This window comes from Pseudorca crassidens, chromosome 4, assembly GCF_039906515.1.
Source record: "Pseudorca crassidens isolate mPseCra1 chromosome 4, mPseCra1.hap1, whole genome shotgun sequence".
In the NCBI taxonomy this organism is placed as follows: Eukaryota; Metazoa; Chordata; class Mammalia; order Artiodactyla; family Delphinidae; genus Pseudorca; species Pseudorca crassidens.
The window spans coordinates 47,653,723-47,681,321 of NC_090299.1; the positions used below are offsets into that span (position 1 = coordinate 47,653,723).

Genomic DNA, 27,599 nt, shown 5'->3' on the forward strand with positions numbered 1-27,599 from the left:
CCTTCACTTGGAAAACTTCTAGCCATCCCTCAAAGCCTATGATGCTATCTCTCTTTGATGCTTTCCCCAGCTCCAGTAAACAGAGTTTGTTGCTTTGTCTTTTGTTTTTATCACATCCCTTTCATCACATTTTATGATGTTTCTGTTTATGTATCTCTTCCCATCTTGAACTCTTTAGGAAGGAAACCATACCATTCATGGAATCATTATATGGTTATTAAAAATGGGCTCTCCAACCAGACAGACTATGCTCAAACCCTGGTTCTACAGCTGTGCAACCATGGGTATAATCCTCAATATCATCTGTAAAATGAGGACAATGGAATATCTGCTTTATTGTGTTATTGCAAGGATTAAATTAGATAGTAACATACAAAATGCTTTGAATAGTACCAGGCTCTGTTAAATATTTGCATTATTTCTTTTTTAATATCACCATGTCTTGCTTAATGTCAAGCACAGAGTAGATGCACTGTGATTATGTATAAAAAAGATGAAGAAATTCCATAATAAATAAGTACTTCTAAAGTGTTAACTTTTGCATGGTTCTTTATCAGTTCTTCAATACTTATGATGAAACAGGAGCACATATGACGAAAGTATGTGTTCCGGGACTGAGCTTGAAGGCCCCCTTAATCCTAAATCAGAGTTTCTTCAATAAACTTCCACATATTTTCCTAAAATATTTTATAAGGAATTAAGAGTATCTGTAAACATATTTATACCCTACAGAGTTCTAAAACAGACTTCAGGTAAGGAACAGTGGCTATGGTTGGCTAGGTTTGTATTAAATGACTATCTTCCGAAACATTTTGACATAACTAGGTACAGCCTGGGAAGCAATAAAGAATCTGCTCTTCTCATTCACTGAAAACTCCATTAGCTGGCTCTCCTGTGACCTGGTCATGGAGCCACTGGCTTCTAGTTCCTCTTTTGTCTCCTATGTGCACCTGTCTGGCAGTGAATTTTTCACTCAGAAAAAGTTTTGCCATATGCACAGGGAGTGGTACCCCAGGTATATGTGAAGGGAATGGGGGTTCATGGAAAGCAATATCTTCATCCTGAGAAGAACTCCATCTAGCAGGGGCTACAATCCACTGAAACTCTGACCAAAATGTGCTCATTCCTTCAACCAGTATTGAGCAATACAAAGTCCTGGCACTATTTTAGGGGCTAGGAATCCAGTAGTGAACTACCCAAGAGTATAAACAACTAAACAGACCATAAACAAAATGAAGTCTATTAGAAAGTAATGATGCACTATGGGGACAAATGAAATAGAAAAGGCGATCAGATAGTCTTGGAAGAAAGGGTAGGAGGCATGCAGTTTTAAATGGGAGGATCAGGAAAGGCCCCATGGAGACTTCAGAGACTTCTGATCATGCGTGCAATGGACTGAAGGTTAGTGAGTCCCCCACATTTATATGTCGAAACTGTAATCCCAATGTGATGGTATTTGGTTGTGGGCCTTTGGGAATAATTAGGTCATGAGGGTGGAACGCTCGTGAATGGGACTGGTGCACTTACAAGAAGTGGGCAGAGAGCTAGCTGGCTTTTTTTCCCACCACGTGAGGAGACAGAAGTCGGCAGTCTGCAACCTGGAGGAGAGTTCTTACCAGAACCTGACCATGCTGGCACCCTAACCTCAGACTTCAGCCTCCAGAACTGTGAGAAATAAGTGCTTGTTGTTTAAGCCACCCAGTCTATGGTAATTGGTTGTAGCAGCCAAATGGACTAAGACAACATTTATGAAGCACACATATGGGAGACTTTTTATATTTTTGAAAAGAGAGTCTGCTCTTTTTTTGGTGTAATTTATTTCATGGAAAAGGAATGATTTTAAACATTTGCTTACTTAATAAATTTTGACTACTGAGGAATATTTTTTCATTGCTTTTCCACTTTATAAATAACAATGTATTTCTCAGGCAAAGAAAAGCCTCAAGAAAAAATAGAACTTTAAAAGTTCAGTAAAAATTAAGTTTATGTTTATTAGCTTTTCAATGATAATCCCCAAGGCAAATCACAAAATTCAAAATAACAAATTGGTTTTATGTTTGGTATCATTTAATAAATAGATGTTTAAAAAAATCTGTGATAGCTCAAATTACAAAAGAAAAACTTTGTGTACTAAAAAGGTATTCAATTCCATCAAGCCTCTGCCCCCATGTTCTACCAGATTATGCAAAATCCTCTTTGTGCATAAAGGCACAACTTCTGAGACTTTGGAAGACACTTGTGGTTTTGAGAAATAGATAACATTTATCTCCCGTGAAAAATGAAAGAGTCCCAAAACTCATCAGAGGCAACAATTCAAACTATTACTGAAAATGAACATACACAGAGTTTTTTTTAAAAATGGAAATTGATTTTGATAACTCAGATTTACATTAGTGTTCCATAAACTTAAACTGCCTTGCAATCACTTGGGTGCTTGTTAAAATTGCAAAGTTCTAGGCCCAGTCCCAAGATGTGAATGTGAAAATAGAACCACGGAATCTGCATGAGAATTAAGTACCCAGAATATTCAGGTCCCAGCGGTCCCCAGATAGAAAACAGTGGTCCCTGAAATGCAATGAAAACAAAGAAACAAAAAATCCACTTCTATTAAGGAAATATTAACACACTGTACACTCAATCCATGAACATTTTCACGTACTTTGATTAGAAGTGGCTTTAGGGCTTCCCTGGTGGCGCAGTGGTTGAGAATTTGCCTGCTAATGCAGGGGACACGGGTTCGAGCCCTGGTCTGGGAGGATCCCACATGCCGCGGAGCAACTAGGTCCGTGAGCCACAACTACTGAGCCTGCGCGTCTGGAGCCTGTGCTCTGCAACAAGAGAGGCCACCATAGTGAGAGGCCCTCGCGCCGCGATGAAGAGTGGCCCCCGCTTGCCACAACTAGAGAAAGCCCTCGCACAGAAACGAAGACCCAACACAGCCAAAAATAAATTAATTAATTAATAAACTCCTACCCCCAACATCTTATTTAAAAAAAAAAAAAAGAAGTGGCTTTAAAATTAACAATCCATGTGTGTTTTACTTCTTAAAACTAACACTTTCTATTTGGAGATTACCAAGAGGCCAGGGTTAGGCAAAAGTCCCTCTTTCCCACCTTTTCATTTCTGTCTTCACTAAACCATCTTGGCAACACTTGACCCTCACTTCCTCCCTCCTTGGGGAGAAGTGACTTAACTGACTGGTAAATCTGGAAAGGATAACTTCCCTGCTCTGCTTAATTTCTCTCTGTTGTCATTCTGGAAGGAAACTGCCCACAGGGAGCAGGATTCTCCTGTGCTCTTCCAAGCCTAAGGCTCCGCAGGCAGCACCACCCTCCCCATGCTATGTGCTGGGCCCCACCATCCAGGGCAGCATCACCTCTGACTGAGAGACTCCCTAATTCTGGACCAGGCGGCAGGACCATGTGGCTCTCACACTGGGCTACAGCCTCTGACCTGGTTTCTATCATTAACAGACCACATTAACACAGCACATCCTCCATCTCCCACTCCTTTATCTTAGTTCTTACTCCTTCAGAATAAGGTGGGAGTAAAAGAGGGTGCTGTTTATCTGGCTCCTTTCAAAATCCTCAGAGTCAGAATAAGGGCTATTGTCAGATATACATGTAAACACTGGAGTAGCAGTATTGGTCACTGATCCAAACACTGAAACCAACAAGCCATGTTTGTACCATTTTATTTAAAACAAGTCTAAAAAGTTGTATTTCTTTTATCATTTTATTCACTCAGTAGTAAACAAAAAGAAACTAAAAGTAAAAATTCATACCATCCAAATCACATGTTGAAATGTTGAAAAATACTTAAAAATTTATAGGTAGCAATAACATGATTTATGACTAAGTCTCAATCTAAGCTAGGGTGTTTACTCCAATCTCTCAAGTGTCATTCAACTCATCTATTATCCATCTGATTTGGACTTAAAATAAAGCCTAAACATTTAGTTAGAATATGCTGACAGAAAAATATTGGGAAGTCATTTAATTTCTCTAACCTTCAGTTTCTTCATCTGTAAATGAAAGTTATAAACATTTTTCTCTTCATATATTTGTGGCAAAAATAAAATGGGAGTACCTATCATAGTGATTTATAAGTAATAAAATATCATTACAAATTATTATTTTTTTATAAATTAGTATTCCTATTACTCAGTTATTTGATTTTTCTCAGGGAATCATGTAACTCTGCCATATATATTTCTTCATATTAAACAACGATGTATTGAGGAAATCCTACATTCCGTGGGACAGGTGCTATATATGCTATGGATAATACATATTAGTGCAGGCGTCCTGTGCTCAAGAAGCTTTTACTTAAAAGAAGAGATGCAAGAAGTACAGTGGAAGCAAAAAATAGAATAGCAGAGTAGATTTTGTGCAGTAACAATCATAAGGAAAGCAGAGATTAAAGAAATGAAAGGAGAATGGGCTCGATCTTAATGATATCCTCGACTCACCTGGATGAAAGGGAGCAGGTAGGTAATTTCAGGGAAGACAGACACGTGGGCAGAATCAGACAGGAGCAAACATACCGTGAATGCTGGAGTAGTCGGGCAAGATGATTTCCTGCCCTTTGGTAAGCAGCTCACTAAGCATTGTCCTGTTTCTTCAAGGTGAACAAGGATGCATGTCAACTACTCAGTTATGGTTTTTGGTAAGAATATGGCAAAAATATGGCTTTTAAAGGTCTCTGTAAAAAAGTGTCTTTGGACTGTCTTTAACCAAATTTTCTAGCATGTGAAGGAAAAAACGGAGCTAACATGGAGCAATCGGTGATAAGACAGGGTAAAGCTCAATTATAAGACTCCTAATTCTCATCTAGAGTAAGACATTTATCATTATGTTAGAAGGTGTTTGGGGAAGATTATTTTAATTAGGAGGCACTTTACATAAATATTCTCTAGCAGCGTATGGATTCCGGGGGAGAGAGAAATCTCTCATTTGTTTACTTTGTTTCAACTTTAAGTAATCCTATATAATCAAAGAGGAGAAAATAAGAATGTCATTAAGTAAGTTTTACCTCTCTACTGGGGATGTGCCTCTACTCTTTCCCAGCATAGTTATGAATGTAGTCAGCACTCATCCATATTTAGGAGAAGGTACACAAAGAAGCAAAGCAAGGAAAGGATGGCCAGTTAGTCAATTCCTATCCTATATCCCTGCCTATATCTGGGATTGGCCTCAGACCAATAATCTTGGTACCTCAGAATCCATAATGTACTAAAGCAGACTTCCTGTGTGTTTACTGTGTAAAACATAAGCCACATCCCAGAGTGAAGAACACAGCACTGCAAGGAAACACCACGAATGACACCATTTATAATGAAATGATTGGAGGTTCTCTAAGAGGAGGTGACATGGTGTAGACGTCACGGCGTAAGATCTCAAGCAATCCTTGTCCACTTGAAAAATTTCCCTCCCTTCCCAGCCTGAGAAAATGTATTTAAAGGAATTGACAGACTTTCCTTAAATAATTGTTCTAGGATTTAAATTGTTCCCTGAAGAACAGCCATTTCAGGTCCTTCTGGAATGTGGTGGGGTGAGGAGATGTGCTTCATGGAAATACTTCTAGACTCACCTTAGATGGCCACTGGCAAGAATAGTTCTTACTGTTGTAAACTGTGTATTTGAAATATATTAGCAAAGGCAGGTCAACTCTGAAGTTCACAAAGATTTTGCAACTACACGGTTTCTTTGCTGATTTTGCATTTCCCTTGAAAACACCTACAAAACGCTAAGCTATATGTTAGTTTTATTGTTGTTGTATTCTAGAAGAGATATATAAGAATACTGAAGCCGGCTTACTATCTTGAGCATTATATTTTTAGTCTAAAATCTTGTTAGGGACCTACAGCTTATGTGCAAATTTGTAACAGAGGTATATTTTCTAAAAAGAATTTTAGCTATGCACCCTCTATTGTCACGAAAGAAGGCATTTGGCTAATTCCCTCTGTGTCTCCTTGAACATTTGCAATAACAGGAAGGAGTTAATTCTGCTTTTCACTCAGGTGATGTTTAAAAGCTTCTGCTAGTTTCTTCTTCAAGGCACCAGTGATATTTAGGAACTGCTGAATATAGGGAAGACAGACGTAGGAGTTGGGTGTTTGTTCAGGTGCTTCTGGCTTCTAATTATTTTATCATTATCCATTTTTCCCTGTAATTTGTTTAAATTTGGAATCACATCATCAGTATATCTCATTGCTGCTGGGTCTTCAGTATTCTCCTGTTTATTCATGAGAGAGTTTCTGTGACCAAGTCATTAATAACCATGAGTTTACTGAGATATAGAGTCGCTCATGTACTTAATTCTATTCAAATGGGTGTCTGGGAAAGCACTTGCCCCCAGTATACTACCTTAATCTTACTAATTAGGAACCTTAGAGTACTTCTTTACTTGTAGAGATTTAGAAACAAACAAACAAGCAAACAAACAAAACAAAAAAGTTAGCACTTACGAAGAAGGTTAGAGTGGAAAAAACATGAGTTCTAGCTTCTGAAGTCTGTGGTTGATTCCAACTCTGCTGTTTGGTTTCTCAGAAATGAGACAAGTTTCTTAGCTCCTTTGAACAAATTTCCTCACCTATAAAAGTGGTTATTGAAAATACCTGTGAACTATCTGATACGTGGCAGAACCCAGCATAGTATAAGTTGCAACACAAAGTACTCAGAATCAGCATAAAGAAAATTACGTTTTTGACAGCTCTGTTCACAATGTTTAGGAGCCTTTCTACTTAAACTAGTTTTGTAAGAAGAGGGGAGACTGAAGCAATAATTAGAAAATTTGAGTTGCAATAGGGTGTGTGCCTTGTCTCAAAATTATTCTATGATTCAAAATCACTTTATGGTTTTGAAGATCTATGAAGCTGACATTTTGAGGACCTCTATTTTATGGATGAGGAAACTGAAGTTCAAGGAGTTTGGTGATTTACATAGGACCAACAGCCAGCATGTTTCAGGGGTGGGATTTGACCAGTGTCTGTCTGTTTTCAAGGCTCAGTGTCTCCTAACGTGAATGCTGCCCTGCCTCTACAGCCAAGTTCTACCATTAATTCACAAAGGAACTCTGTGTAGCTCATTACTTTATCATGACATGTAATAGGAGGGAGTCTGACTGCATGGGCTTTCATATCTTCCTACTCAAAAGATCTGTGATTCTTAGTTCCAGACTTTGTCACATAAACAAGATATCACACATTCTTACTTGAGATGAACACAAGCATACCTCTAAAAAGAGACATTACTCTCCCTCCCTGCTATTTAAATGTATCTCAGTAAAATGCATATAGTAGGAAGGCTCAGGAAACATTTATTGATAATAGCAATAATTTTATGTATTCCAATTTTCCTCCTAAATCCATACAGGCCCAGGTATTACTTCATCTAGGGAAAAAAAAAGCCATTTTTTTTCAATAAATAATCTGATGCCTACTAAATGCCACTCTTGATGGTTGTAATGGGCATGATCATTGTTAAGAAGTGGAGATCATTTCATAAAGGAAGTGCATCTTGACTGACAAGAAAGCAGAACAAGAGGAGCATCTTCAAGCTACAACATGAAGTTCATATCTGCACATAATTATGATTCTTAATGTTAGATTAAAAAGCATTAGCAATTCAGCCCTAAGACACAGTTTCTTAACATTGAGTTTGCCAACATGGTCCTCAGTGCCCACCTTCAGAATGTCCCCTGATCAACAGCAGATGGTGACAGTGCAGTGAGCACAAAAGCCTGGGCACTCCTACATTACAGACGGGCAAGTAAATTTGTGCCACCACTTTGAAAAGCAATTTGATCTTAAATATATGCTAGGATACATGAAACAGCCCGTTCTCTTGTTCCATTAATTTTTCTTCTAAGACTCTATCCTAAGAACATAATTCTAAATATGTAAGCAACTTCACACACAAAGATTCTATTAAAGAATTTTTCAAATACTGGACAAAATGCAAATAACTTACATGTCCTAAAATCAGGGTAAGTAAATTATATTGTACATATTTATAGAATATAATGTAGGCATTAAAATATTTATGAAGGACCTATAATCTAATATAAAAAGATTTCTGCTCCACTGTTGAATTTAAGCTACATAAACTTTTTTACATACAGTATTATTAAGTTTAAAGGAACAAAATATTACCAATGGTTATTCTTTGAATGGTGGGATTATGGGCATTTTATTCATATTTCTTTCTTTCTGTATATTTATAAACTTCTTACAATGATTGTTTATTACTTTTGTAATGGAAAATCCTTCCCTTTCTCACCATTCAGGTTTGACTTCCAACGCTATAATCTTTTCACACTTAAATGCAGTTTAGTGACTTAAAAATATATGTATATAAAAAGACTTTATATGTATATATAAAAACACAAATTATGTTTGATCATACCTCAACCCAGTGGTTCTCAACCCGGTGAGAGGTACTTTTGCCTGCCCTTCTTCCCCTCGCGGGATTCAGCAGTGCCTGGAGACACTTTTTGTTGTCAAAGTTTGCGGAAAAGTGCTGCTGGCATTTTGTAGGTAGAGGCCAGGGATGCTGCCGATAGCCCTAGCATGCAGAGGACAGCATGCTCAACAAAAAATCACCCAGTCAAAAATGTCGATAGTGCTGAAGTTGAGAAAGCCTGCCTTAAACAAAATGTTTAAAAATGATATTCATTCAAGACTGTAATGGGAACTCTGGGTTTATTACCAGAACCTCTGAATAAACTTGCCTATCTATCATCACTCCATCCATCTACTCAATCCCATAGACACTGAGGGTACAGAGACAAGTGCTCTGCCTATGTGGTGCTTGAAGTTTAGTGGAAGAGAAAGGCATAGAAATCAAGTTTAATGTAATTTGAAGTGCTAAGGCAGAGTGCTTTGGGATAACAGACATGGGTACTTCATCCAGTTAGGTGGTTCAAGGGAGGCTTTCTGGAACAGATGGTTCCCGAGCTGAGCTTAAAGGATAAGAAGGAGTTAATCAGGTGAGGGGCAATGAGAATTTTCTTCTAGAAGGAGGGACAGTCATAATACAGGGAAAGGCATGACACATGAAATAGCATGGGGTGCTTGGGAAATAATGAGTTTGATAGCCTTGGAACATAAAATGGGCCCAGGTGAGGGTGGGGAAGGGGCACAGAGGCCTTAGGGCCAGAGTATCGTTTTCTGCTTCAGGAAGTCAAGAAATGCTTCCCAGAGAAGGAAGAATATGAACTATGATTTGAAGGTTGAAAAGATGTCTCCAGGAATATGAAGAGGGAAGGGCATTCTGGGAGAGAGAACAGTATAGGCAGAAGTATGGTAGCTGGAGACCACACAAAATGCTCAGGGAACTTAAGTTTAGTGTGCTGAAACATAAAGTTGGGAAGAAAGAGGGGAAAAAAAAGGAGAAATGACTAGAGATGAGATCAGTCAGATAGGCACTGGTCTGATAGTGACCTTTGTATTATATGCAAAGACATGGAGATTTTATTTTATAAGTGAAACAGAATCTTGAGTATTCTTCAGTAACAGAAAAGAATCTTGAGTATCAGCTCAGTCGCATGTCCGGAAAGATTTCCCTTTTGAGAATATGAAGTCAGGTTGGAAGAAAGTGGGATGGGGATGGTGTTAAGATGAGACACGTGTATTGATTTAAAGGGACAAGCTATCAAAGATGCAGTGAGAAACCCACTGATACATATTTGTTGTGCTTCCATGATAGACTTTGTACTGCTCTGGACCTATGGAAATACTGGGAAAATTCACTCTGTGCTGAGGTAGAGTGTTCTCTTCTCTGGCTGAGGAGAACATAAATGAACACAAAGTAAATGACTTGGGGAACAGTGCATGAAGGTTTGTTATTATCAAGTATACCTTGTATGACATACATCAGGACTGACTGAATTCAGATTAAAGAGGAACTGTGGTATTAGAGAGAGGGTAGGTTTTGATCTGGGCTGAAATGGGGAAATATGGGTGGCATTTGGGTAAGAGAAGGCATTGTGGGAGAAAAGGGAAGAATGGGAGGGAAGACTTAGAAACTGGGATCAATACAAAGTGTCCTTGAAAATGTGAAACTAGGTTATATCAACTGTCTGTAGTTCCCAAGGATGTGTGATGCTGAGTGCTTAAGAGTGTCACTCAGATTCAGCTCAAAGGTCACCTCTATGAGTCCTTTCTGATGTTCCCCACCTTCTAAATAGTACTGGTCAGTCTCTTCTTATGTCCTTCTACGCCTTGCAAAGATGTGAGACCAGGAAAATTTACTAAACCAATTTGTCTGTGTGTAAACCCCTCTTAGCTAAAACTATGCCTTTAAGTTCCCAATTACTAGCACCGTTAAGTTCCCAGTACAGTGCCTGGTACACAGATCACTTTTTAAAACCTTCATTTCATGGATGCTTGAATGAACGATCATGTTTAGTAATAGGTATGATGGAAGTTAAGAACAAAGACAGCAATGATACTAACTCTGTAAGTAATACAAAGTATTTGGTGAGCTCTGTGTTCCAGTCACTGTGCTAAACATAATTTTAAGAAATATCATTTAATTTACTTCTCACAATAATACTATGAGGTAGCTACTATTATTCTCCCCATTTTTGAGAGAACCGACGTTCAGGGTGGTTATAAACTTTGTCCAAGACCATGTGGACAGTCAAAAGCAGAGCTGTGAACTGACTTCAAGTCAGTCTCACTTCAAAAAACATGAAATTAACCATTATTTATAGATTTTTCGTTTTCAAGAGAATTCAGACTTAAGGTGATTTTACTTTTTAAAACCTTGGTTGATTCAATGTATTTGTCCTTGACGCATAAGACTCAATGTAATACAATAGGCGGACGACCAGTTTACTTTGAAGAGTTGAAATGTGTCTTTAACAAACCCACAAGATAAGGGTTTATAAACTCAATGAAAAAAGCATAATGTCTTCCTTGTCCAAGAGGCAATGAAACCTAAACAAAAATCAGTAAGAAGGGGGGACCCTAATTGCCTAGCCCCAGCATTGACTCATTGTGTAACACAATCATGTTGATGGCTTAATTTACATAACAACCCTCTAAATTGGCCTAGAAATTGTGAAATTAGGGGAAGGGAAAACACTGCACACATACATCCTAATTCAAAACACTTGCTAATTTGGCAGATAATTCCATCAACCCAAAAAGAAGGACTAGACCCCCATCCACTCAATGAGACTCAGGACTCAAAAAAACCTAGATAAGTTTCCAAAAGGCGACATCTTACCAACATGAGACCCCTTCTCAACGGGTTCCTTTATTGCCAACTCTAGTGTAGGGGTTGGCAAATTACAGTGAAAGGTCAAGTCCAGCCTGCTACCTGTTTTTGATCTTTCAGCGGTACTGTTTTACATTTACAATGGTTAAAAAATAAAATTCTGTGACATGTGAACATTGTATGAAATTCAGATTTGAGTGCTATTGGAAGACAGGCACACACATTCAGTTTTATACCTTTCGTGCTACAACAACAAAGTTCAGCAGTTATAACAGACTTCATGACCCACAAAGTTTAAAATACTTAACATATAACAAGATGACTGACAACTGTTCTAGAATAAAGCTCAGCAGGGGCCCAAGAACTCAGTGAAGAAATCACTGCAAACATCATGGGTTTGGCCTTTCAGATTTTTTGCCTAACTCAGTGGTTCTCAAAGTGTGTGCCCTGGAACAGCAGCAGCCTAAAGTGAGAAATCATTAGAAATGCAACTTCTCAGACGCTAACCTAGATCTACTGAATCTGAAACTCTTAGGGTGAGGAATAGCAATCTGTATTCCAACACACCATCTAGGTGATTTTGATAACACGTAAAGTTTGAGAACTGCTGGTATAACTCAAGGAACGTGTTATCTTTTCATAATTACCAGAAAGGCATTTATTGGCTTCTATTTGTATCCCAAGCACTGAGCTAGATATTTCACTTATATGTTTGTATGCCCTACAACAATCCTGAAAGGTTGGGCTTATTAGCCTCATTTTACAGAAGGAACTCGAACTCAGGAAGGTTAAGTAATTGGTTGAGAGTTACTGAATTAGGATTTAAACTCGGAGTTTCACTTGCCCTCACTTTACTCTGCCCTCTCCCTTATCATGTATGAGAGAAAGCAGCTCCTTAGACCGTGAGAGAGCTGCCCGGGTTTATCAGGTCGGCTTTGGCATTCTCTTGTTGAATATAAACAATTTCACAGACTACTAACACCAGACAAGACCACTCTGTACCTACGGATCAAGAAAAAAACAAGACCACTCTGCAATCAAGGCTGAGAAGAGGACAAACATGAACTTCGTTTAAACCACAAAAATAACCAAGTATCCACCATTCTAGCTAATGTAGCTTGCTTTTTGCCAATTACAGCTTGTACATAAGATTTATTAAGCCAATTACCCTGGATTACTGACTTCACTGAACAAAGCCCTGCTTCCTAAATCATAATCCTCTAACACAAGCTCAAATCCAGAAGTCCTTTCTAACACTCTGTTACCGAGATGCCCCACAGTTCTCCATGGTGTGTTCTCCTTTTCCGCAAAAAGTAACGAAGCGAAATTGTTTGACCACAGGTGTGTTCCTGGTGCTTTTTGGCTGGAAGTCATTGAAATGTACAACTCCTCCACCCTCATCCCTCCTCACTAAGATTCCACCTCTCTGCTCCAGGCTGGGGTGGGAAATGGGTTCCCAAAGTAAGCAAAACTAAAACAATAAGAGTCCCCAAACCAATCAGTACCAAGCACATTGCCAGGTTCAGAGCAGACATTTACATGGGTTAATTATATCTCAAGTGGATTAATGGGCTTTTTAGAACCAACCTGATTAAAATAATGACTTCAGGAAGCTGCCTTTTTTTCCCTTTAAATTACAGTTTAAATTCCTATTTTTAGCTTCCAGTCTTTACTTATCAAAGTCTTTTGATCCCTCAACTGATCAGATTTCAAATACCACCATCTTTGGGTAGCCTTCCCTGAAATTTTCCAACTGGATGAGATGCTCTTCTCTTTGTGTTTTCTAAAGGCCTTGCTCCCCCGCACCAGACACTTTTTCATCTTGGATTAGTTATTCATGAGCTGTTTGGTCTTTAATTTGAAAACTTCCTAAGAACAGTAAAATGCCCCATGTCCTTTATTCCCCTTCACACAGTAGGTGCTTAGTAGATATTTGTTCAATTTCACTTAGAAATCCAAGTTGTTGTTGTTTTTTCCCAGTTATGGAATTGAAAGGGCTACTTTCCCAGCCAAATCAAAGTCCATCTAAGCTGGGCTTTTTCAGCTCTCTGCTGGACCTCTGATTTGAAATTATTTCCCAGGGCCATAAGGTTCTAACGAACAGCTACCTCAGATGCTTTTGGTGTGTGGTTTATCTCTGCTTTGCAGGGTAATATTGATGTTAAATCTTTCTAGCAGAGAAGAAAAGAAAGTAAAAAAATCGTAATCAACTAATCAACAGTTTCCAAGTTACTTTGGAAACTTGAAGGAGGCACTAGAGGCTCTCAAGTATGTAGCACAAGTAGGAGTGCACTGGCACTATTACTGTATGGGAGTAAATTACACTCAGGCCATCATTTTTTTAGTATGTTCTACATATCAAGCATTGTGCTGGACAGCAAGGTTAATTATATAATCAAGGGGAGGGACTAAAACTATGTTTATTTCCCTTTACATTTTTTTCTGGTTTTGTTCCAGGAATTCCACATTTTATACCATGTTCCTCTGTTGGTATTACCTCACCCAGTACCCTGCATGCAGAACTTGTGCAAGCAACTTTCTGGCATATGAATTTGACAAACTTCTCTTTATCCATTAAAAACCCAGTTTAGAAATCATGTCCTCTGGGGAGTCATCTCTGATCACTTCTATCTCTTCCACTTGGGCTTAATTACTTTCCATTCTTTGTATCTCGGACTCGTACTGATTTAGCTACCATAATGTATTGCATTTTCTTTGTTTATACTCTACATACCCTTATACAACTGAGAGTTCCTTGAGGGTAGCAACTACTTTTAATTCATCTTTGTATACTGGACCTAGCAGTGCCTGGCATATTGTAGACAGAAGAGAAACAATAAATGTAAGCCACTGCAGAAACACAAATAACAAAGTATTGGTAATTATTGAAGTTGTATGATGGGTACATCAAAGTTCATTATACTATTCTCTACATGTTTTGTGTGTAAAATTTTCCAAAATAAATGTTCAAAGTAAGTGAAGACCTTGCAAGATGTCAGATGTATCTTTCAAAATTTTTAAATTCCCACCGTAAATGAAGCTACTATATTGGTAACTACAACCTCTGTGTGCCCCAGATTTTTTTTTTTTTTCTCATAAGAAATACATTTGAGGCCAAACAACACTGCCCTGAAATAAAAAAAAAATTATGCCATTTCAGAACAGGTGCAGGTCAAGAGTATTATATTAAACATGAGTTTCTGGAAAAACTGGAAATTGACCTTTCACATTAAATATCTTATTGAGGAGGGCAATCTGTGGATTTTTGTCCATGTTGTCTCCCACCTAAATTGTTCCAGAAGCATAACTGGTACCTCTGCTTCCACTCTCTTACCTCTGAACTCACCTTCACCTACTCCCAGGCTGACGCGCCTGAAACACTGGTCTGCCATATCGCTCATTATTTCCCCAAAGTTGAAGACTTTGAGCAAATGGCTCTTCACCAGTGAGAGAATGTGTCCTCTCAGCATTCACCCCAATGGACCCCTTCAGACACATCTCATTTCAACATTCTGAGGCCCGTGTGCTACAAGCTGCTGCTCTTCTCCATGAAAGCTACCCTCAGTCAGTGCTCAGGGTCACAATTCAAGCTCTTTGCTCAGCCTGGAATGTTATTTCCCCATTCTCCCATCTGGGAACTCCTTCTCACACTCTAAGTCCTATACAACTGGTTTTCTCCTCCACGAAACCTTCCCTTGAGCCCTTTCCAGAATGTTCCACTCCATTTGTGCCTCTACAGGCCATTTCTTGGGTTTGTGCCCAGAGCTTATTTCTCCTGTCTTGTTAGGTAATTAGTTTCCCTTTCTAGAATGTAAGGTTACTGAGAGTTCATTCCTTCAGTGTTCATCTTGTCCCTTCCCACCAACTCAGTCAATGCCTAAGAGAGGCCCTGCCCACATTTAGAATCCAATAAGCTATATATTACATGCAGCACTGTGAAATGATGAGATTAATCTTGTGAGTGTTCCTCCTCCTTCCCTTTATTAATGAGTGGATATATGTAAAACCTCAACTCATTATATTAAAATCCCATTAGTCATTTTAATCCTCTTTACAAATTGCTTTTGCTCCCTAAACCTTGAATTTTAACTGAAAGAGAATTATTTTTTAAAGTAGGGCTTTATTGAAATCAGAATCTAATTTAGGTGGGAGCAGAAATGTTTCTCTTTACCTTTTCCTGTTCATGGCTAATTCTCACTAGCCATTGTAGATAATAATAAAGTAACGCTGCTTTATCTTGACACTAATACAGAAGCTCTCATTCATATAGGCTCAGAACTACTCTCTAAGTTAATCAATCCACGGAGTCACACTAGAGAAAATACTCCTCAATGGTACCAGTGAAGAATCATTGTGCCCTGAGGACAGTTTAAAGTTTGATGTTTCCTAAAAGAAGCTCATAGTTCTGCTCTGGGCCTCATCTTTACTTCTCCACCAAAAAGAGTGGCTAATTCTCTGGCCATTTTTTGGGCTATTTTTTCTAAGTGGTACAATCGCAGTTAAATGTTTGGCAATCTACATTGCGAAAGCCCTTTTTGGCCTTTTTATCATTTGCAGGTAGAAAAGATGAAGGACTTGATAATCTAATATTTTGTGGCTTGCTCTGTAAAGGTTTTTTTTCTTCTATCTCCACTTGACTGGTGAGCAAAAAGTTCTGTTTCTGCTTGGAGAGTGCCCCAATCTGAGAAAACAGAGACAGGAGGCCTAGGCTAGAATTCTTATGATTTCATTGGGTCTCATTGTTGGATTCTACTTGGGCTAGCCATTCATGGACATTGAATATGTCACAGATGGTCAAAATTCAGGGCAGGTCTTCGAGGGAAAGGGGCTCAGGAAACCATTTGGCTTGCTTCTGTTCTAATCCTGCCTTTAAAGTCAGTAGTCTGGTTTAGCTCACTTCCATGCCATGCTTGGGTCCTATACTTGGGTTGGGAAATTGTGTAGCCATTGTGTAATCTTATTTCCTATGAATGCATTTCCCTCAGATATCTCATAGGGTGTTAGTGGACAGTTCAGTACAAGATTCAGGAATTCAGGAAATTTCCCACCAATGTTTTCGTTAATTCTCTTTCCCAATATTAGGAAAGAGAAATAAGTGAAAAGTGTGTTGTAGTAGGAAAAGCACTGTATAGGGTTCAGCAGTCCTTGGATTCGGTTCTGTCTCTGCTCCCAGTTAGTGTTGCCTTCTGATAAATCAGTCAACATCTCTGGGTTGCAGTGGTCTTCTATGTAAACTGAGACAGTTGGACTAGACCAGTACTTTCTAACATATACTTCAGAACAAAAAAGGTTTTTTTTCCCATTTTTTTTCTACTTGTCAAGGAAATATACCTCATGTATGGTGATAACCTGCATCTTTGTTATTTTAGCACAACCAAGCCTTGCATATTGAATCCAAAGTTTGCCCAGCTTATTGGACATTTTACACAATATCTTAAATGTGTAGGTACATCATCTCTATATCTGTGTGTGTTTAGAAATAAAGATTCATATATGGACATGGATATTATTATTTGGGTATGAATACAGATACCTATCCCAAGAAAGATGTTTCAGACTAGCTCAAAATTCTGTGATTCTATTTGCAGGAGTCAGGTTTACAATTCTACTTTTTGTATTGTTGGAACTCAAATTTGAAGGTTCTGTCAGAAAATCTTTAAGTGACATAAAACAGCACTTAAAAAATAAAAGCTGAGTTATTTGCAGGGGGCTTTTGCAAACTTGGGACTTTTGACTTTAAATGTCTACATTACCAACACTGGCAATAAAAGAACTGTGCGCTATCTTATAGGGCTGTGAAAGTTGACTTCCTCGAATCCCTCCATGATGGTTTTCCTTAGAGCCTGCTTCATCTAGTTCTGAAACGAAGCCATCTTGAGTATAGTGCACTAAAATTGTGGGCTATGGCTCAACTGAATCCAGAGAACAAAAACTAATATGGAGAAGGAATGAAACAGAAGCAAATTTTTCCAATCATAGAAATTGAAATGATCTTATCTGTATTTTGTTAAGTCACCACTAGTGAGTGCACTGAGGCAGAAATCTCAAAATAATGCAAGATTGTTGTGTAGCACTTGGAAAAGTTTGTTTCTGTATTGTTTTCCTTCCAGTAAAAAATGTAAGGTTAAATAAAATTACTCCCACGGTTAAATAAAATTACTGTGTAATATGAGAAAAAGCAGAAATTATTTTCTGAGGTTTTATTTAATCCCATTACAATATTATTCTTATGTGTGCCTGAGCAGAATTTGTCACAGATTGAGAATACTTAAAAGAAGATACGAAAATTGCATGGAACTTTTTCTGTTCTTATAAGGTCTAAATAGTAGAACCTAATGAACCCACTTGTAGAAAAAAGGACTTTCTGAAGATAACATACATTGACCATTATTAACGTATTAACAGAAACAACCTGTGTACCGGATGGATATAGTTTGGGATGATGTCATCTTAGCTATCAGGTCTTAGCTCCTTAACTTGGTCAGAAAGATTAGAAGCATGGGCAGGCTTAAATATGTTCCTCATCTTCCCCCATTGCACATAACGTAAGAAGTGAATATTCATAAATAACTCAGCAGTAAAAGATCATATCCTTAGGAACTCCATTCTTTCACTTGAGAAGAACGAAGAGCCTGGGTGTAGAATTGACATCAAATAATTAGGGTTTAAATAATTCAAAGCATGTTATTTCAGTAGAAAGATTGTATATGTATATATAAAACTATATATATAACTATATATATAACTATATATATATATATATATATAACTATTAAATGGAAGTTAATCAACTTTTTTTACTCCCCAATCGTTGTATAGTAGAATTGATTTGGGTAGTAAAACTTATATTAGATGGATAAAATATTTATTGGTAGCACCAATGCTGTCCTTTGCTTATATGGGTTCCCACTCAAGAGACAAATGAGCAAAGTGGCTTCATTGGAAAATGCAAATGGAACACTTTTGCAAATTAAGAGTTCACAGCACATTTTTGCTAAGCATTCATTAACTCAATTTTAAATCAAAAGCTTACCCAGAAAGAAAAAAAAAACAGGCTTACCCATTTTATATCATAATCAATAACCCAGCTCCACCCCCATACCTCCTAACTAATGAGGCAGCCACATATTTCCCTCACAAATCTGGATATTCCTCCAGAGGATGGAATTACTAATGACATTACGGCGTGGTAGCCAACACGAAACTTGACAACCAAAACAGCAACCTGTATTATCACCCCATAATAGAGAGTCCTAACTTCCCACCTTGGAACTATATTTAACCCATAATATCAGCCTAAACTCAAATAGGTTTCAAATAGAAAGATAATGGCACAATACCCCTTCCTTTCCAATGTCAAATATCTGGGTAAACAGAAATGAACTGCCCAGTGCTAGGCTGCTCCATGTCAAGCATGCATATTTTAAAACTTTTACTTTGCGTATTAAGCCTGCTCAACTTCTGCAGCGTCTGTATCCACTTCTGAACCAGACCTGACCAACGGCACAGATGGGAGCGACCACTTTACCTTCCGAAAAATCAATCAGTCCCAGCAAATGAAGCAGCTTCAGAGATGCACATATAATCACAACAATACCCACTGTTTGCAGTCCTTCCGACTCCCACTCGAGAGTCAACATCCTTCAAGCTGGTAGAGCATCCCAGCCTCCGAACCCCTTCGGAGTGGAGGGAGTTAATTAGAGAATCCGAGCAATATCTGGCTTGGAACGAAGACTCACGAGGGGGGAAAGTGAGCAGCTCCTCAAAGATGCACCTGGCAAAGCAGCGGCCCCCCGGGGTGAGGACCGACCTGGGCTGAAGTCCAGGCTCTCATACTGATGCTGGCATTTGCCTGGTAGAGTCCCTCAATCACAGCGCGCCGGCCTTGGGACTCTGCGCTGCAGCCAGCAAGTACTTGGACTTCAGAGCTGCTAGGGAAACATCTGTTGGAGAACCGGGGAGTTTGCTGTGTCCCTGCCGAGAAGAGACACTCCCAGGAAACTTGCCCTGGAGAGCACAGCGGCGCTCCGCGCGCTGACGACGCAGCACCGTGCTGAGAAGAGCTGTCTGCGCGCTAGTTTGCAGCCTGGTAAGCTTGCGAATGTCCTCTTTTTGCCATAGCAACTGCTCTCTCTTCGCGGAGCAAGTTCAACCCGCTCGCTCTCAGGCTGCTAGGAAAAATTCAATTTTGGTGGCTGGTGCCTACAGCCCCTTAAAAAAGCCCCTGCGGAAGCCCATGGGCAGCTTTTCTCGGGAGAAAAGTGCAGGGGCAAAATATCCATGATTCAATGGCTTTTTTCAAGCGGGGGCATCCAAACCGCAGCCCACTTGCCACTACACTGGGCCTGTTCTAGTCCCCGTTGACACATGATTGAGAGCATTATTAGGGAGATTGATTTAGTCATTATATTTACAAACATGGGTAGAGGGGTGGGCAGAGCAGTGCCTTGCAAGAACACTGCTGCTCAGTAACTGCCCCCCTGGAAGGTGAGTGCTACGATCGTCCTTAAATTCTTGCTTTAGCCTGTCTCAAAGCAAAGTTTCACAGCCTTCCCTAATGATAAAAATTACTCGGCTTGTTAAAAACAATCTTTTGTGGAGAGTCTGATTCAGAGGATTCTGGAGTTTGTGTTCTTAAACTAGAAGCTAGGTGATTCTTACCATCAGGGAAGCATGAGTCCTGCTGTCCTGAAAGATCCCAAGGGGTAGTCTATTCCAAACCACACCAAGCAGCCTAGGCAACTTTGTGGGAATGGTCACTGGATTCTGGGCTATGTCAGAACCACACTGGCTTAGTGTGGTTTTGACATAGAACCCCAGCCCAAGAGTGGTGGTGAAAAGAATCAACTGGGATTCTGTATGTGAAGGGATTTTTAGCCCCTGGAACTCACTATGAAACATAAGGGCTTATGAGTAATGTCTTAGACCCCAGGGGATATCTCCTGGTTCTGCTACTTTCTTGCTTTGTGATTATTTTGCAAGACACTTAACCACTCTGAAAACAGTTCTTATTCTGTGAAGTTGTGATTATGATCCTTCAATGCTTTATTTAAAGTTCTCCATTTAGGGCTTCCCTGGTGGCGCAGTGGTTGAGAGTCTGCCTGCCGATGCAGGGGACACGGGTTCGTGCCCCGGTCTGGGAAGATCCCACATCCCACATGCCGCAGAGCAGCTGGGCCCGTGAGCCATGGCCGTTGAGCCTGTGTGTCCGGAGCTTGTGCTCCGCAACGGGAGAGGCCACAAAAGTTAGAGGCCCACATACCGCAAAAAAAAAAAAAAAAAAAAAAGTTCTCCATTTAAAGGGACTCTGGCAACTTAGAGTGGTCATAATAATAGTTAACATTTACTGAGCATTTACTATGTGCTCATCAATATTAGCTCATTAACTCATCCCCATAGCTCTATGTGACAGGGATTACGGTCATCTTCATTTTATAGGTGAGGAAACGGAAACATAAAGAGGTTAACTTGCCAAAGCTGTGGGCACAGCGCTTGGTAGGCGAGGAGCGTTCATTCATTCAGTTATTCTTTAACATTTATTAAGCTGCTACTATGAGCTATAGATGATACATGAATGATAAAATGGGAAACAGCGTCCAAACATATCCTTTGGGGACTTACAGGCTAATGGCGGAGGCAGGCATGAAATTGAATGTGACCTATAAATGTTCCAGCACTTGAGTAGATATCTTTGACGGTACAGTGCGAGCACAAGAAGGGAACGTCAGCTGCACCTGGGGAAAGGTGGGTGGTGGTAACAGGAAGGAGACTTCATGGAGGAAGTAACCGTCAGTGATTGTAGCTTTCATCATTATGGGAAATATTGTATCATACACAAGCTTCAGGGTAGGCAGGCTTCGGTTAAATCCTGATTCTGTCATGTGAACTGGGGGAAACCTCTCCATCTCTGAGTCTCAGTTTTCTAAATCCAAGATAGGAATGCAGCTGCTTCCTTGTCATGGTTGACATGAGAGTTAACAGACCGTGGAGAGCTGAGCCCAGCCCCTGGTATTCCCTTGCTCAGCACAGGGTAGTTGTGGGATTATGATAGAAGTGCCAACTCTTTAGAGGCTCTGCTGGGTCTAGATGGATGAAATGACTTTGCTCTTCTCTGGTCCTGCTACTCCTCCCTGCCCCTAAAGTCTAGTTGCAGTCTTTTCTCCATAAAGACTTTTTGAACACCCCAGCCCACAGGGCTATTTTTCTCCTCTGGGTACCAGGAAAATAACTTGTACATACAACTTTAGGTCATCAAGTTGGCTCTTTTCATTTTGGATAATACGCTTATGGGAGATATCTTTATATCAATCGGCCCAACCATCTAACCATCTAAACATGTTGCTTTTCAGTTGCATCACCAAGCTAGTGAAGGGGAAACAGTTCTCAGCAGTTGATGGGAAAATAAATGTTTTAAGTAACCATTCTCTGAAATTCTTGCCAACATACAGCTATAGGAAGTCAAAAGAAGTTATAGAAATTAATTAGGTCAAACTATAACTGTATTTTTAAATCCTACCCAATACCATATTATAGTTAAAAAAACTTAAGGTACAGAGAGGTTAAGTGATTTAGTCAATGTCACACAGCTAGAAAGTAATAGAGCCAGAATTAAAATATCCCTTTGATACCCAAATTTATTTTCTCCCTTTATGCATTCCAGCAGATTTCAGCAAATATTTGTCAATTGATCTTTTGAATTATAGAGTTAGGCAAAGTATTTTAAAGTTGCCACATCCCATTTTCCAGGAAAGAAATCCCAGCCCTGCTTGAAATTCACATAAAGCCCCATGGGTACGATTTTGTTAATTCCAGGCAGTATTTCCCTTCAGGACAATGGCATTCCTAGTGTAGGATCCACCAGCTGAGAGTCTTGGAGGCCCATCACTTTCCTATCTACCTTAGCTACATTTGTACTCGGTTTTCACAACACTTTCTGTTGGCTCCAGCTATCCATCTTCTAGCTCTCAAAGAATACAATGGGCTCTTTCACATGCAGCCCCCTAGGATTCTGTAAGGTAATAACACCATTGAAGAGTTTCATTCTTCATCTGGAAATCTAGGGAAATGGGAAACACCTGGAGAAGAGTGTCTCTCTAGGGGCATTTTGGGAAAGATTAGTTGGCTGCATATTATTTAAAAAAAGCAACAACTCCAGCTTAGGCTCTATCATTTTGTTGTAATAATTTGTTAGCCCCAAGTCAGGTTATTATATTAAAATATGCTCTGGCTTTCTCTCCCCATTCCCAGGCTCACTGCTTTCTTTACGTTGTAAGGAATACCCACCATAGGAAAGGAATACCAAAGGAATAAACTAACATTTCATGCTCACTTACTCTAAGCCAGGCACCGTATACTTTACATGTATAAATTAATTTAATCTTACTACAAACCAGAGTTAGGTATTGTTACTCCTATTTCAAAGAAAAATAAAAACCAAGGTTATTGAGATTACATTATTTCCACAAAGTCACATTCAATAAAGGGCGCACTCAGGATTTATGTCTGATTAACTCTAAAACTAATAGCCACTAGCATTTATGGAGAACTTATAAATGTTAGGCACTATTCTAAAATCTTTAAGCATATTAACTAATTTAATACTTTCATAATTCCCTGAGATTTATATTATTACTTGGGTTTCAAGGAGAAAGTTCAGGCTTTTAAAAGGTGAAGTGGGGCTTCCCTGGTGGCACAGTGGTTGGGAGTCCGCCTACTGATGCCGGGGACGCGGGTTCGTGTCCCGGTCCAGGAAGATCCCACATGCCGCGGAGCAGCTGGGCTCATGAGCCACGGCCGCTGAGCCTGCGGGGGGGGGGGGGGGGGGGGGGGGGAAGGTGAAGTGATTTGCCTGAGGTCTTGTAAAGAGTACTTGGCAGAGTTGAGATTTGAATTTAGGCATCTTGGGTGCCAGATTCTATACACCATGGTGCCTCTCCACACCATGATGAAGGGTTCTTTAACTGGGGCTCTGCTAAGGGACCCTGAAGAATCGCCAGGAACTCTTGGGAAAATGAACTTTAAAATGTACTCAAGGAGGCATGGCCAAGCCAATTAACTGGTCTGAGGAAGAGAGGATCAGTGAGTAGACTTTCAATTTTCTTGCAGCAATCCACTGTGATCCTTTAAGTAATCTCAAGTGAGCTAATTTATCTGAAACTGGAAATTGATCACTTCCTCTTCTTTTTGTAGCTTCAGTTTGAAATTTCACCAAGTTGAGAAAAAATATTAAAGTTGGATAGATTTACCTACCTACCTATTTCCTCTCCAAAATATAGGTAGAATGACAATACATACAGGAACTAGTGAAGTCAAATTTAAAGTTAATCTTATTAATTTATACTTGTGTCAACTTTTAGAGATCATTTAGAGATCAAATCATCCAATCTTTTTATCTTACAGGGGCTTAAAAATGAGGTGCAGAGAGCAGAAATGACTTATTCAAGGTCAAAGGACTTGGTAAATGGACAAAATTGGCTTGAATGTCATGATGCCTGAGCTATTAATGACAGGAGAAACCAGGATGATACACTGAGAAGTTAAAAAGAAATTAAGTTCTAAAGGAAAAATCTTCTACTCTCAGTCAATAGGAATTAAGAGAAGCAAGACATCAATGTGGTTGGCATCACTGAGAAGGTTCCATTGAAGAGAAAAACTAATCTGGGTCTTTAAAAATAAGTGAGGAGAGGAGGAATGACTTTCCCAGAAGCAGAAATGCACACACGCTAGGGCAGCATTCACGATGGTGGCGTGGCTGGATTGAGGCCTCCTAAGCAGGAGAGAAAAATGGTCCTGGAAAGTTGCTGGAAGAGGCAAGTAATGAGGACAAGGTTGTTGTATGACCCTTAGTGTCTCTTCTAATTTTAAGATTTTCTCACCAAAATGATGAAAGCTATTCACTTTCTAATGCTGTCTAATCTACCCCAAACCCTTACTTCTACCCTTAGTATATCACATGTCTCTATCTTGGGGTTTCTCAATTACTTGCAAAGATCCCTAAATGTTCTCCAGACAAACTTTCACTCAAACATGACAGGACTCAAGCTATTTTACTTAGTCGCAGGGCTTATTGTCAAAGGTTAGTAAATGCGCCTGGCATGCATTTCTTTAAAATATGTATATGGTTGCCCATTAAACAACCGGCCTCCTGGTTTGAGTGCCCCATTGAATCCGTAAGTTGTTTGTAGGAGAATACCTTCCACTTTAAGAATTCCAGCAATATTGCACTAATGTATTTTGAAAAGAGTTCTCATGTACCTTTTTTTTTTTTTTTTTTTTTTTTTTTTGCGGTATGCGGGCCTCTCACTGTTGTGGCCTCTCCCGCTGCGGAGCACAGGCTCCGGACGCGCAGGCTCAGCGGCCATGGCTCACGGGCCCAGCCGCTCCGCGGCATGTGGGATCTTCCCGGACCGGGGCACGAACCCGTGTCCTCTACATCGGCAGGCAGACTCTCAACCACTGCACCACCAGGGAAGCCCCTCATGTACCTTATGATCAAAGTATGTGGAGTATGTAATCTTCATATAAACAATTGTCAGACTACTTGGAAATGCAACAAGAAAACTTTTATAAGAATCTAATCTTCCCCTGTGATTTTTTTTTTTTTTTTTTGCCTGCTTTAGTTTCCTTTTCCTGGCCTTTCTGGCCTAACCTGAGTGGGTTCCTGGGTTCACCAATTTAATAGGACATACAACTTTGTCACTCATGTCAAAACCCTTTTCATGTTCTCTTTCTATAAAAGGTGTCAGCCACTTATCACTACAATGGGCTGGCTTTAGGACAATGATGATCAAGGATAATAATATGATTATCCTTTCTTTATTACCTTAAAATTAGGATCCAAATAATTTTGAGCCCCTGCTATGTGACAAACAGTATACAGTGTGCATTACATAAACTATCTCACTGAATCCTTACAACGTCCAGGTAGGATAAGTAATATTAACTCCATTCGATAGTTGAGGACACTGAAATGCAAAAACTTAAATTTTCTTATACTGAAACATAGGGGAAGTGATTTTGGCTTTGTGTGGTCCAACTTGAAATTTATGTGAACTACGTGAGTGCAGAGGGCCTGATTGATGACCTATCAAACATACATTGTACATCTGCTTCTGCTTTACTCATTAAAGATTTCATTATCCTGAGGTAAAGATTGCTGCTAACTTGTAAGATATAGATCATTGCCTTTCTTCCTGTGATGCTGATATTCATACTCATTGTCTCCTTCCCAGACACCAGGATCATGCTGCCCCACTATGTATGTGCTAATCTGTAACTATACTTCTCTGATGAACTTTTGAAAGAATAACCCCCTGCCAGGCTTGATGTTCTTTTTTCTAGCAAGGTATAAGACTATGCTAAAAACCATGCTTCAATGGAGCATTTCTCAGAGCTGAGAGACTGTCTCATGGCCTATAGCCTTCAGCTTAGCTGGAATAAAACTCTTTCTTAATCTTAGTCACAGATTGGTTATTGACTTTCCATCTGCATTGCTTGGCATAGTCGACAGGGTATCAGAGAAGCTCACCCGAGGTTCCGTGTGTTCTCCTTTGGACAGGCATTCAGTATCAGCACAGGCCCCTTGAGCCCCTCTGGCTTCCCAGCATTCTCCTAGTGCTTTGGTGAGTTCTCCTGATATCCAGCCCTCATAGATTTTAAAAAGTGACAGTCCTGAGTTTTGCCCAAGCTGTTAAAATGTTAAGACTTGGAATCTTACCGGAGGTACCAATACATTTCTTAAGTGGAAGGGTACTATAGGAAAGTCCTTAGGCAGAGAAAGCAGAAGGACCATTCGAGTCAACTGTGTTGGCTCAACTTTTTAAAACATGTGGCTTAAAAATTGGAAAGATTTGTACTTTATAGTAAAATGAAACAAAAAAGGGGGTTGGAGATTGTGCTTCTAAAGCCTACCAGCTCCTGGATGCACAGCCACAGACTGGAACTCCAGCTGGCTTCACATACAATGGGTACAAAGTCAATACTCATCTTGCCCCCAAATCACTAGGATGGGGTGCTTTTGACATTCCAAAACTGTTTTTTTTTTTTAAATATACTCAGTTAGAGAAACTAACTTGATAAAACATCTTTTCAAAATTCTGACCCTAAGAGAATAAAAGTATTCCTAGGAGAAAGCTTGAAGTTATAACTCTTATCATGTCCTTGAAATGTAAACATAGCCAGCATCACCTGAGACTAAGGCCTTGGCTCAGTTAGTAGAAACCAAAACTAAGAAAAAAAAAAAAGGAAAAGAGATTTTTTAAAATTCAAGCAGGAAAACTATGAGATTTCTGTCTGTGTCTATCTGGATGTATATATGCCTGCGTGTACATTATAAATATGATATCTCTATCTCTGAATGGTATTATCAAAATAAATTTGTAAAAGAGCTCTATTTAATTGATTTGAAAGTAAGCACTTACAAATCAAATATTTCTAAATGTAACATAAGCTAGTCCCAAAATTTAAAGGACCACGTGATCTAGGATTAATCTTTAATGAATAAAAACAAGTTTAAGTTGCTAGTTTAATTAATACAGATATGTCTTTAGACATATTTAGAGTCATCAATATTAAGTATAATACTTTTATTGTACTTAGGTTTACTGAAAGTCAATAAGCTCATGTTATCTCTGTTACAAAATCTGTCAACAAGAAAATTAACTTGGTATGATGATATTTTCCTAAATAACGAAATAGAGATAAATGGAAAAAAAAAGTTTTTTGGGTGAACTCTTTAAGAATACTTATGTAATTCAAAAAGAGGCATGTACCAAAATATTCATTGCAGCTCTATTTACAATAGCCCGGAGATGGAAACAACCTAAGTGCCCATCATCAGATGAATGGACAAAGAAGATGTGGCACATATATACAATGGAATATTACTCAGCCATAAAAAGAAACGAAATTGAGCTATTTGTAATGAGGTGGATAGACCTAGAGTCTGTCATACAGAGTGAAGTAAGTCAGAAAGAGAAAGACAAATACCGTATGCTAACACATATATATGGAATTTAAGAAAAAAAATGTCATAAAGAACCTAGGGGTAAGACAGGAATAAAGACACAGACCTACTGGAGAATGGACTTGAGGATATGGGGAGGGGGAAGGGTGAGCTGTGACAAAGCGAGAGAGAGGCATGGACATATATATTCTACCAAATGTAAGGTAGATAGCTAGTGGGAAGCAGCCGCACAGCACAGGGAGATCAGCTCGGTGCTTTGTGACTGCCTGGAGGGGTGGGATAGGGAGGGTGGGAGGGAGGGAGATGCAAGAGGGAAGAGATATGGGAACATATGTATATGTATAACTGATTCACTTTGTTATACAGCAGAAACTAACACACCATTGTAAAGCAATTATATCCCAATA

The 27,599-nt window shown here is 39.3% G+C and overlaps 1 protein-coding gene across 6 annotated transcripts in view; it reads right to left on the reverse strand.

Annotated features, from left to right (window-relative positions):
* KCNIP4 (potassium voltage-gated channel interacting protein 4) overlaps positions 1 to 27,599 on the reverse strand; it is a 1,191,601-nt gene that overhangs the window by 212,219 nt on the left and 951,783 nt on the right. Inside the window, exon 1 of one of the 6 annotated variants that reach the window (XM_067735630.1) lies at positions 18,757 to 19,013. The exons of the other annotated variants lie outside the window; for them this stretch is intronic. Coding sequence (XP_067591731.1) covers positions 18,757 to 18,868 — 112 coding nt within the window. The 5' untranslated portion in view covers positions 18,869 to 19,013. Of the gene's footprint in view, positions 1 to 18,756; positions 19,014 to 27,599 lie in introns of those variants that run through there. 6 annotated transcript variants of the gene reach the window in all.